General features: G+C 42.7%; 1 protein-coding gene across 1 annotated transcript in view; it reads right to left on the reverse strand.

The window, feature by feature from the left end:
• TG (thyroglobulin) overlaps positions 1-12,130 on the reverse strand; it is a 149,160-nt gene extending 137,030 nt beyond the window's left edge. Inside the window, exons 1-8 of the mRNA XM_071553809.1 lie at positions 12,043-12,130; positions 10,319-10,427; positions 9,351-9,448; positions 8,668-8,871; positions 8,157-8,316; positions 3,458-3,564; positions 2,254-2,397; positions 361-546 (exon numbers count right to left, since the gene is read on the reverse strand). Of these exons, the coding sequence (XP_071409910.1) occupies positions 361-546; positions 2,254-2,397; positions 3,458-3,564; positions 8,157-8,316; positions 8,668-8,871; positions 9,351-9,448; positions 10,319-10,427; positions 12,043-12,130 (1,096 nt within the window). The remainder of the gene's footprint in view (positions 1-360; positions 547-2,253; positions 2,398-3,457; positions 3,565-8,156; positions 8,317-8,667; positions 8,872-9,350; positions 9,449-10,318; positions 10,428-12,042) is intronic.
• Positions 12,131-12,412: the final 282 nt, after the last annotated feature.

The following is a 12,412-nucleotide window of genomic DNA, read 5'->3' on the forward strand; positions in this document are numbered from 1 at the left end:
TAGAAATTCCACAGCCTTTCACCAGGAAAAGAGGTAAAACCCTAAAACACCATCACTGGTTTTCTTATATTATCCCAAATATTCTGACTTAAGGTCCCAGCTTCTGGAGTCAAGAGACAGATATCAGGGCTCCAAAGAAAAGCTTTGCTGTAAGCAAAACTTTTCTTTGAGAAAGGAAAATAAAAAGAATACGACATTTAATAGTTTATTATAATGTGACTCAACCCCAGGGACGATTGAGGATCTCACATTTTGAATGCCAGAACCCATCAGAAGTGAGAAAGGAGCTGATCCTTTGGGTTTCTTTCCACGGATGCCAAGATATGGGCTCATTTTTCCTTTTCCAAACCTCATACCTACCACAGGCTGGTGGTTGTCCTCGTCTCTTTGTGCCTGGGACCTCTTGGCCCTTGGTATCCACACACCAGCACAGTTCTCCCTGCTGGCACTGCAGGGGCTCGTAGGTGCCATCAGCAGCACAGGATGGCACATAGGGGTGCTGGTAGCGCAGGGCTGCAAAACGCTCAGCCTCACACTTCGAGGGGCCTGTAAGAAAAGCAGTAAGTGTTAAGGAGGGAAAGCTTAAACTTTCAGAGCCATCTCTGTGTTGATTCCATTGTTTGCCTATTTGGGATGAAAAAAAAAATAGAAAAAAACAAAGTTTAATTTCCTGATTGTTTCCAGTGATATTTCAAGTACCAGCTCAAAATGCAACTCCTCCATCCTCTTTTTTCCCCCTGGAGAATTTCCCCCAGGGTTTCCTACTGCAGGTATTCATTTCTGAAAACTAAACAGAAGATAGAACCTCAGCACATTTTTCAGCCTTAGCTGCAGATAGGCAGAGCAGCAGCATCTTTCCCAGGGGCAGATATAGCCCTTAATGCAAAAGCAAAGTTTATCAACAGAGACAGATGTGCAGCTTGGGGGACTGATTTGAAAGGAATCATCATTGTTTCTGAAGAGAATGAGACACTGCTGCTGCAAACAGATCTGCACCAGACTGGCGATTTGGGCTGGGACCACCCCATTTCTTTATTTCCCTCTGCATGGATATGAAGGGCCTATTCCTGTCAAACTGGCCTTAATGGTAGAGACACCAAAAATTCAAAAAGCAAATTTTATGGGGTATGATCTCTCCAATACAAGACTTTCATCTTCCAACAGAAATTCTGCTTGTTTATATAAAACTGAAATTCTACAGTCTAAACATTCTCACTTTCAAGAGCTTTCCAGATACACCTTGCTATCAGTTTGAGGTAGTGAGAGCATCATATCAGAGCAACCTGCTCATCAAGGGAGTCTGACAGTGAGAGGCTTCAGGTGGTGGTGTGAGAGCTGGGTAAGACACCAGAGCACCCCCTTGGTGGCTGATGAACAGGGTCACATCTCCATCTTGTGGCTGTTACAGCTTCGTCTGTGCTGACAGACCCAGCTACAGTCAGAGCTCGGCCAAAACCACTGTGCAGTAGGAGGAGGAAGGTGCTTTTCAGACTCCCCAGAACGATCAGCTTGTGCCAAAACCAGAAAAACTGTGTGACTACGTGGCCAGAAGACTGACATCAGTATCTGCTTAATATTTCGGGTTATGCAACTCCTTAGGAAGGGTCAGACAGAAGAGTCAGAGGAGTTTTGGTGGGAGGATGACGTATCAAGGAGGGGTTTCAAATTCTCCCCAGCCAAGGCAGTTTTCTTGGGCTCTGGTGTAGGAAAGAGCAGGTACCTGACCTCCTGTCCTGCAGAATTCACAGCCTGTAGGCTGTGCCTGCCCTGATAATGGAAGGATTGGGCCCAAGGGCAGATCCAGAAGTTCAGCCTTGCTGGCTAAGGCACTACAAACACTTGTGCAGCCTCCTGGGAATGGAGTATGTTGTGGTCAGGGTAAGATCCTTCCTGTTTCTGAGAGTACCAACATAAATTAGGGAGCATTTTCTCAGGCTTTTAATTTAATAAATCATCAGATCCATCTCCATAATCTCAGGGCAAGAGATACAGAGAGTTTGTGGGATTTCAACTATTGTGAACTTGAAATGCATGGGAAAGCATTGATCAGGTACAATCTGCTGGTAAGAATGTACAGGGCAGAGGATAAAAGCCATCTGCAATTCACAGTCCTTGATTCTTGTATTGAAACTGTGATATTACATACTTTTAGAGCAAGAAACTCCTAAAACAACTCTTCCCAACAGCAGCTGTCACACATAAGCTCCCAAACTGTCACCTTTTATTATACGGCATCCCCTGGGTGCTACTTACACCTGAACTTGCCAGAAGTGGCCAACTGAACCCCCAGGAACCGCCTCTGCAGGATCCGATAGATGCTGGTCTCCAAGAATGTGCGGGCGGGCTCTGCCTCAGAGAAAACTGTGTCGTAAACTTCATCAAGCAGCAGTTCCAAGCCTGGGAAAGACAGACCTTTAGCACAGAGCCTGGTTTTAAGACAGAAGTCACCTGGTATGTATCAGAGCAGCAGAGCTGGGAGACTATCAAGAAAAAAGAAAACCAGTGTTCTAAGCAGGCCAAATGGGAAGTTATACTGCGTAACCCTAAAAAAATCAAGAGGAACATCCTGTAACTGGCTGTATGCTGTGGTTTTGTTAGGCTCATTCTGTAGTAAAGGAATTGATGGAACTTGAGAACTGATACTACCAAAACGAATTCCTGGTTATTTCAGTTGCGCACTAAAAACTGAGATGTTCAGTAGTTTTCCTGAGTGTACAGGATTTTTTGAGAACTTCTCTCCCTTCTGGGAACTAAATGTTGAAGTTCTTGTCTATCATCTAAATTTTAAGCTATTGTCCTTTGCATTTTTCCCCATTTAAAAAAATAATTAAAACCACAGTATCTAAGGAAGTTCTAGAAGTTCTCAGTTCTCAATGTTCTCATTCCTCCTTGAGGGAATAAAAACCTCACTCTTTCTTCTGAAGCATCCCATCAACTGTTAAGATGTCTAAAAGGTATCCTGAGGCTATGAGAGCAGAAGAAGAATCATCCGATGTCCCTGTACATGTTAATGGGGTTGGACTAGATATTCTTTAAAGGTTTCTTCTAACCCAAACCATTCTATGACTTTACCTGACCAAGAAGAAAGAATTCATTCTCCAGGGCCTTTATATTCTCCTGTAATTGTTAACTGGACATATTGAATATGACACAACCTTCTAGCTTGGTAGAAGCTGGTCATTCAGAAATCCTATTCCACCATCACAAAAAGGACAGGATTAGCTCCTAGGCAGCCACTCCACTTGTTACTGACTGGAGTGCTGCTACAAAGGGTAGGATTTCATTAGTGAGCTCCAACCTTTCCCACGGACACTGCACTGGTCACAGTGGTCTTACCACTGGTAAGAATGAAACTGAAGTTTCAAATGAATCTGAAGACTGATACTTGTTATTTATCCTTCCCCTTGAGATTTCAACAGCACCCAAATTAAAGGATTAGATTCCAGAGGGCACTTACCAGTGTCTGCCAACTCCCTCCCCAGGCTGTCCACGCAGTGACAGTACCCAGAGAGCTCCGGGAACTCCTTCTTCAAAGAGCTGAATGCTTGAAAAGCCCTTGGGAACCTGGAAGGAAAAGTAGCAGGCGGTGAAGAGCCTGGGGAGGGCCCTTGACAACAACAAACCATCATCTGTTCCCTTCCTGAATTTGTAGACAGAGGTGCCTGTAGAGCACAAGGCCAGTGCAAAACCATTTGGTCTCCTTTTGACAACCAGGCTCTGACATAATCCAGACCAGTGTTTCACAGGATAACAAGTCTCCTGAATGCCATTTTTTTAAACAAACAGGAGACAATCTCCCTTCAAACAGATTCCTGACCCTTCCTAAGCAGGTACCCAGCATCTAACACTCATTTTCAATTCTAATCTCATCCTTGAAAGCCTGTCAAAGACTGTGAAACTGACATTGGCTTAATGTTACGACAGCATCCCTTCACTGGCTCCTTCCACAAATCTGCACAGGATAGCAGAGGGCCTAAACAAACAGGTTCTTTCCCCTCCCTACATGCTACAAATGCTTTCTGCACTGAATTAAGTACAAAAGCTGATAGAAACCTCACTAATATCTTTCATTTTCAGGGCATGGCTCGACAGATTAAAGAGAAGGAGAAAGGGGTTTTAACATGCTATGAGACTAACTTTTCATTCTGGAGATCAAAGAGATAGTAGTCTCCACTGTAATAGTCTAGGATTGACAACAGCCAGATCCCAGCAAAACAAACATTTAAGAAGGAAACTTAATAGGGTCAGAGTTGGGAAAAAAACCTAATAAATCTGATCTTAGCTGACAGACATCCTAGAGTTTTCTAAAGCAAAAGATAAGTTCTTCTTGCTTCAAAGTGCAAAGCTCCAAAATTATCATATTATTTTATGGACTCATATCCTTACCCTGAAATACGATAGTCTACTGTCACAGCTGCAAAGGGTTTATTTGGAAAAATCTAGCTACAGGAAACTGAAATTTTCTGCTCAAGACATTCAGAGAATTACACAAATTGGGTTTTTTACCAATGAGGGACACTCAGAAGTAAAAATATTGGTGGATTGAGTCCTGACGAACTGGGAAAAAGCATTTCACAGTCGTCCTGTGAAACTGAGGCTGTGACCAGGCTCACTTCCAATGCCACCCTCCAGCAGCCTCAGGGATGTTGCAGCAAGTGTAGCCTAAGAGCAGCTATGAAATGCTTGTCTGGCTCACAGCTGGTGCTCAAGTGAGCAAAGCAGAGCAAGGGATCTTTGCCAACTCCAGGACTCTGCCTGAATCAAAAATGGTTTGAGTTGAAAGGAACCTTAAAGATCATCAAGTTCCAACACCCTTCCCATGGGCAGGAACACCTTCCACTAGACCAAGTTGCTCAGGGTCCCATCCAACCTGGCCTTGAACACTTCCTGGGACAGGGCATCCACAACCTCTGTGAGCAACCTGTTCCAGTGCCACACACACAAGAAAGAATTCCTTCCTAATATCTAAACTTAAATCTACCCTCTTTCAGTACAAAGCCATTCCCCCTTGTCTCATCACTACATGCATTTGTTAAAAGTCCCTCTCCACCTTTCTTGTAGCCCTCTTTAGGTACCAGAAGGTGCTATAGGTCTCCCTGGAGTCTTCTCTTCCCCAGGGTGAACAGCCCCAAATTTCTCAACCTGTCTTTATAGGAGAGATGACTCCTGACAGCTCTGCCACCCCCTGTCAAGAGAGCTGAAGATGTTACTGCTTCGTCAGAACATCAAAGCACAGACTTGGAAATGCACAAAGCAACAGCAACCTCTGTCAGAGGAACAGGCTGGTAACCTCAGAGTTGTCCCAGTGTTACCCACCACTCAGCACTGCTCTCATCTCAGCATTTGCACATCCCTGTGTAGTGCTGCTATGCTCTGGCATCCTTCCATGACTTCAAATTAAAACTTACTGACTCTCTCCACTTTTGATCATCAAATCCTGCTCCACTACTGACACGGGCATTCAGAGGAACTTCTGTCAGCATTAAAACAATGTAATTTAACATATAAACATCTAAATACCATCTTTCTGTAGTCTTTAATATACATGCATAATATAAACATGCTTGGGGTATTTCAAGGGCTTTCAGCTTCCTTGGATTATCATGCACTGGCCACTGCCCAATTGGGAATATCATCCTTTCTCATGTCCTTTGAGCTCATCACCTCAGCACCTCAACTTCTAGCTGAGTGAAACTGAATTCTGTAAAAAAACTCTGCATGGTGTTTTGTTTAGTTCTGAAAGTTAAAAAGTCACAAGCATAATTATGCTACTTTTATATGGGGCAGCTGTGTAGTCATATCCTGTCATTCTGGTTATTTTTGTTCCAAGTTGAGAGTACAGGTAAATAAAGTACACACAGATATAATGTAGGGCCATACAAACAAGAGGACATAACCTTCCTCACCTTACATGGACAACTCACTTCCTGCCACAATTTCTTTTCCTCAGACTCTTTTTAACCACATCCCTTAAGATGAGTAGCAATAACATAGAGTTCCTCATCTACCAGAGCCAGTCCAAAACAATGGCTAAAGCAAAGGTGACCACATTTAAGTTATGAATAAATTTATAGTGCATCCATGTGTTTTAACAAGAATGTTTGCACTCAAAAATACAGAAAAGTAAATAAATATGAGATTGTTGACCTTTTCTTGGAGTCTTTGCTCTTGGCTTCCAGCAAAGACAACTCATTACTGATTTTCAAAAGCAAAACCCCTTCGATGTTTCCTATGCACAGCTGAAGGTAGAGCTGCCTTTCTCATTAACTATGCAGAAACAGAGAGAGAAAACCAAAGCATGTGTTTTTCCATTGCCAGCAAAGTAATACATAAGAGAGCAGAAGCTCCAGTGAGCCAGGATGAAGACACTGACACAAGACCTTCAGTCTGGTTAAAATCACAGCACGGAAGTAAAAATATTTTCCTTGACTTTTGATTTTTTGATCATTTCCATCAATCTGTTACAGGGCTTTCTATATGGTTGCCTATCCAGGCAGGACGTGGACACAGTCTGTATAAACGAAGTAACAGCAGCCAAACCCTCAGGGTGAGGCAGAAAATTTGAGCTCATCTTTCCTTTCAAAAGTCTTCCTTTTTCCCTTTTGGGAAAGTCCTAGCTCTAAGCTTCTGAGTTGCTCCTTTTGTTTCCTTATGGGTGTGGGAGGGTTTAACATACTGGTTTATTCTGGAATATTTATGAAGGTCTAGGGAAATGATTTTGGAAGAAAGTTAGCAGGACAAAAATCGTTCTGTGGAACCAAAGAGAATTGCTCCACCAGTTCCACATGAACATAAAATATGGCTTTAAATCCTTTAAATCCTTTGCTATGGAACTCATCCCTTCAGCTCTGTATTCTGATTCTGTGTTTTTAGGAAGGGATAATGACATTTCAAGCAGGAGTAGTGTGAAAATAAATAAAATAATGACCTGAAATACTCAGATATGATGGTAATATGTTAAGTCAATGCCATAATTACAGAGGTGTTCAGCTGGGAGTAAAATCATCCTACTGTGATTAATTACATGACATGGACACAAAATAAGCCAAATCTCACAGTTTTTTGCAGACAAATCTCCCAATGGAAGGAAAAATATGTCAATTTAAAGCATTGATTTCTCCTCTCTAATTGCTCTTTTAGAATTTCCACACACTACAGGTCAACAAATAAAGCAACCAGATTATTTTGCTCTTGTCAAAATAACTTCTTCTGAAGTTCTGACAAATTTGCACTGTGCCTTTGGGCCTGTCCTTCAGTTTTGCTTATATTAATGAAAGAAAACACTCAAAACAGTGAAACTGACATTTACAATAAAATTTCTTTGCTGCTACAGAGCCAAGTCCAAATGAGATATTACAATTACTCCACGGGCCTCCAGCAGGTAAATGTGCTGACTGAGATGCCAAGACAAGGGCACTCCATGAGAGACCAAAAGGGTTCTCTGGAGAGTCTGAACATCTGTGCCAAAACAAACTCCTCTCCCTTCGGTTCCCCTTGCCTATCTCTTATTTCTTCATCTCAGTAATAATTCCCAGCTCCTCCACAGGACAACAGCTTCTTGCTACCACAGACAAGGATTTGATCCAGCATTCTGAAGTCTCCCCCAGCCCTCTCCTACCACCTAAAGCCAGTTGTACACCAGCTCAGCTCTTCATCACCTGCTTGGTTCACCTGTGTGAGCAACCCTGGCACTGCCTAAATAGATGAGAATTTTGCATCATCACACGGAACTTCATCTTTGTATGTTGCCTCTTGTCTGTCTGTTTTCATCTCCCATATGGAATTGCCTTTCCTACCTCATATATACATCCAAATTCCTCTGTTCCTGCTCATTTGCTGTCATCTGTCTGAGAAGTAGCCCTATCTACTTTTCTAAACACAGATTGTGACAATGTGGCATCCACTGCTAAGTGAAGACACATAGACTAGACTGCAGGGATGGAATACAATTTTTTAAAATAAATCATCAAATTTAATTCAGAAGGAAAAGATTTCTTTAATGGTCGCATTCATTAGCAGAAAGTAGCATCATGTGCAATACCAGAAGAAGGGTTTCATGTGAGGGAAAAAAATCCCAAACAACAAAAACCCAGTAAGACGGTGCCTTGAAGAAGCATGCAGGGCTGTCTTCCTGATTCAGAATCCTGAGGTCTTACCTGTTGTAACTATGAATGAGATCAAAAACCATCATGTCTGTTGTGTTGACAAACTTGCACTGGACAGGCAGAAACTCTCCATCTGCAGAACACTGTGGTGGGCTCTTCTCCCCAAACCCGTGCAGAATGCGACGATCTCGGATCTCACAGTTCCCTGGACCTGGTGGGAAAGAAGCCAATGATTATTGGTGGTTTAACACCTTAAAAACAGCTGGACATCCAGCCCATTGTATGGAAGGCATCTACATTCATTAAACTGAGCATGGACACAGGGGTGTGTCAGTTTGTTTTTATGAAGAGCAGGGAATTGGACTCAATAATCTCCTGGATCCCTTTCAAGTTGAGATATTCTTTGGTTCTATGAAACAGGGACTTAAGTGGCTCAGTTAAGCACCTATAGTTCTATAGGATGAGTGTAGCCTGCATTACCCAAGCTCCTGATGTACCACCTTTGATTCACACCAAACCTTTCAAACCTACAAACCCCACCATTTTGTTGAATATTACTTACACTGTGCTGGCTTTCCTCTTTGTCTGGTGCCATAAATCTCCATTCCTTCTGGATCTACACACCAGCACTGCCTCAGCTCCATGTCACACTGCACCTCATCAAAAGCCCCTGAATCCAGACACTGAGGGATGTAGGAGATGCTGCTGCTGTTGATGTATCGACTCACCAAGATCCTCTGCTTTTGCAGCTGGCAAAAGGACAAGCCTGAAGCACCAGAGAGGGCCACTGTTAGAAGAAGGTTCTTGTTGGGCATTGAATCATTTATTAAGACAACATCTGAGTTTTTTCAGAACTGTAAGTTCTGAGTCTGCCACCCAGGTGCCATGAGGACACTGATGGACTTGAGGTTATGAAAATTGGTACAGAGAAACCCACCAAAGATGGGGCTGAAGCTCTCCAGATCAAAAGTCATTACACTAAATCAATTTTTTATTCATGATTTACCTTACTCTGACCTTCATATATACAGACATCCAGATGTATCAGGATTCCATGAGAAGCTCTGAAGAAACTCCAGAACTTCCACTACAAATTTCCAGCAAATTAGAACAAACTAGAGTCCAAACTAGAGCCAAAGTCTGGGGCTAACATTTTTTATTTCAGCAGTTCAGATGCAGATTTTAACACCTTTTTACCCAATCTGAACACATACAGAAACTTTCATATAGAAACTTTTTACTTACAAGATATGGGATATCCATTCTGTTTGCTGCTAGGTACTTCAACACCATTCTCATCCACACACCAACAGGAGAGACCATTCCTACTGCACTGGACTGTCCTGAAGGAGATGGCGAGTAACATTTTTTATTTTGTATGTGATGGAGTCCTCAGTCAGCACTAGCCATAAACAAAACTATAAAGCAGCCAAACAACTCCAAGTACTTTAACACCACAAATAAGGGAATCAGCAAGGGCTGTGTCTCTGGTGCCTCTAAATCTACTTGATGGGAGCTCTTAATTACAGTATTTCTATGAACACTTCAGGAATTGCAGATATGTGACTTAAAGGCCTTGAGGAAGCAAGCAGGTTCAACAGAATCCTGATTCTTATTATCTGAGACTCACTATTACATTTTGAGAATTTATAAGTCAAATCTAGAATGGGCAAGGTCACCACCAGAGGCAACAAGATAGTAGTAGAGAACATTACAATCTATACTCAGACTCAGCTTTAACTTACTAACAATTCTTGTACCATCAAGCAACGTGATGCTCTCTAAATCACTCCATGTGCTTTTTTTTTTTCCTTTATTACCTTTAGAAGGAAACCCAACTGTGCCACTCTCTACAGGATGGAAAACTTCTCAGTCATCTTGGCTGAGATGCTCCAGGTGGCACATACATTCTCCCTTAAGCGCATGTAGGAAGACAGCAAGCTGCATTACACAGCAACCTGCACCAAGTATTTAACATGCAAATAACACTGCCAAGATTAGCCTTATAGATTATGGCTTAGAGATTATTTCCAACAACAAGGAATTCATTCAGGAGAGGCTGGATCTGTAACAGGGCTCAGTGAAGTCACTTTAAGACTCCTGCAACACTCATCCTCCAGTCTACTGATCAGAGGCTCTTCAAAACAGGCTCAAACTTCCATTAGCAATGAAAGGTCACATATAACATAAGATTTATAGCAGGGAGGAATTACCTGAACTGGCCATCTTCTGAGCACTGAGGTATGTAGGCTTCTCCTGCTGAAAAAGCCTTTTCCCTCTGAAGTTCACATGGACGTAACGGTTGGGAATCGGTCTGATACTCTGAAAGTAGTAAGAAAATAAACAACTTAGAGTGGTTTCACAACAAGCCCACTCTTATCAAAACCCGTTAGTATCAGCACTGCATGGTACCAGTCCCAGGTTCATGAGTCCTCCCTGGTTGTTTCCCCATTGCTCTTTATGTACATTTTTCCCTGGGACGGTGTAGGGAGGCACTGAACAAACTCACTGGTCTGCCAGCCGCAGGATGAGCACATGGTGGAGATGCTCATGAACTCCTTTCCCAGGCCTGTGTTTAGCTAGTCTCAGCTCCGTTCCCTACAGGCATGTCTGTAATTTTCTGCTACGTGGGTTAGTTTACTTACTCAGAGTTAGTTGTGCCTATGACCACAAAAGAGCCCTTTGCCATAATCACACATATCACTTTTAAAGTTTCTGAGTGATTATTCTTTCCTGAAACTAAATCACTCACTATTTCACCAAAAGGAGATGCATTTCTTCTTAATCTCATGAAAGATCTAAAAAGAATCAATGTCTAGCAGTAACAGCAGACTAATCCATATTAATAGCACTCTCAATTTTCACTGGGGTAAGTGATCAACTACTGAATCCACCTAGCAAAGAAACAGTCAACTCAGTTCTTAATGCAGTCAAAGCTGCATTTGTTGCTATTTTAGGAGAATGACAAAATTCAGCAAGTTCTTTTGTACAGAACAGATTAGTTTATCCAACATTTTGGTAATCTTCAAAATCTGATGTCATGCTCTTTATTCCATTGACAAGAACAGCAAAGTCATAGGTACAGTGACTTAGACCAAAGGTTCACTGAAGCCAGTATTTGGTCTGAGTGTGAACACACACAGTAGTGCAAGTACATAGTAAGTATTCCGAATGCTTTTCAGCCTCAAATATTTATTTTGCAGCTCAGGGAACTTTTGCACCTGCATCTGCTATCTAGTTCTTGTGCATCCAAGACCTCTCAATCACACCTATTTCTGGGAGTTTTTACTGTGTCCCCTTAAGATCCTGTGAAATTTTTCAGGAGACTAACATTCCAGGTTATCTCATATATAAACAACTACATGTAGGCAAACCTCACCATTTTCATCTCAGCATCACTCTGAGCCAGCTGCTCTGGGATGTGTGGAGACCCCTGTGTACAGTGCCAGAGAGGGTCTACCAAGGTATCTGAGTTAAGAGTAATTCAGTGATTCTTAGTGCTGGTTGTGTAGGACTATGAAACTCAGACCAAAGCTCTGGGGGCAGCACTCAGACTATCCAGTATCTTTAGGTTCAAGCCTAAATTAGATGATGGTACATACAAGCAGATATAATCCTAGGACTGTCACATCCCTGCAGCACCAACTTTTCTTAGCCAAGCACCTTCTCTAACCCAGTCTGTTCCTTGAGAAAACCTTTTTTTCGCACAAAATCCTATTAGGTGTACTGAGGTAAGCCTGACCACTTAAAGATCCCCATAGTTTAGTATTTAACCTGAAGCCCAGACTCAGTTTGCACAGCATGCATTAACTAGCTCAGTTTGCAGTGTACAGGATTCAAGATCATTATACACTTCAACACAACAACACACAGAGCAGCACAAAGATCACAGGAGCACAGTCACCATGGGACACAGGCAAAGAACAAGCATACTTACCGAATATATTGGCTGTTGCTATGCTAATAAAGCACCAAAGAAGGGTGCAAAAGGGGATGGAGCCCATCTTGCGACAGGAGAGCTCCATGCCCTCCTGCCAGCGAGGCAGCCTGTGCCCCTCATGCAGCCTCCTCCCGCATTTTATAGCAACCACCGTGTGGATGGTTTCACTTATGTACTGGTGGACTGGGCACAAAATTGGGTGAGTGACGCACACAAGACTTCTGAGAAAACCCAAGAGGCCCATTCACCTGGAACTGCTCTCATGGGTCTCCTCAGTCAGTTCTCATCCCCACTCCAGGGAGCATGACTGAGCCCAGGCACTGGAGAGGAGAACAAGTGGCAGCAGGCACAGCTGGTGACAGGGGAC

This window comes from Pithys albifrons, chromosome 4 (genome assembly GCF_047495875.1).
Source record: "Pithys albifrons albifrons isolate INPA30051 chromosome 4, PitAlb_v1, whole genome shotgun sequence".
NCBI lineage: Eukaryota > Metazoa > Chordata > Aves > Passeriformes > Thamnophilidae > Pithys > Pithys albifrons.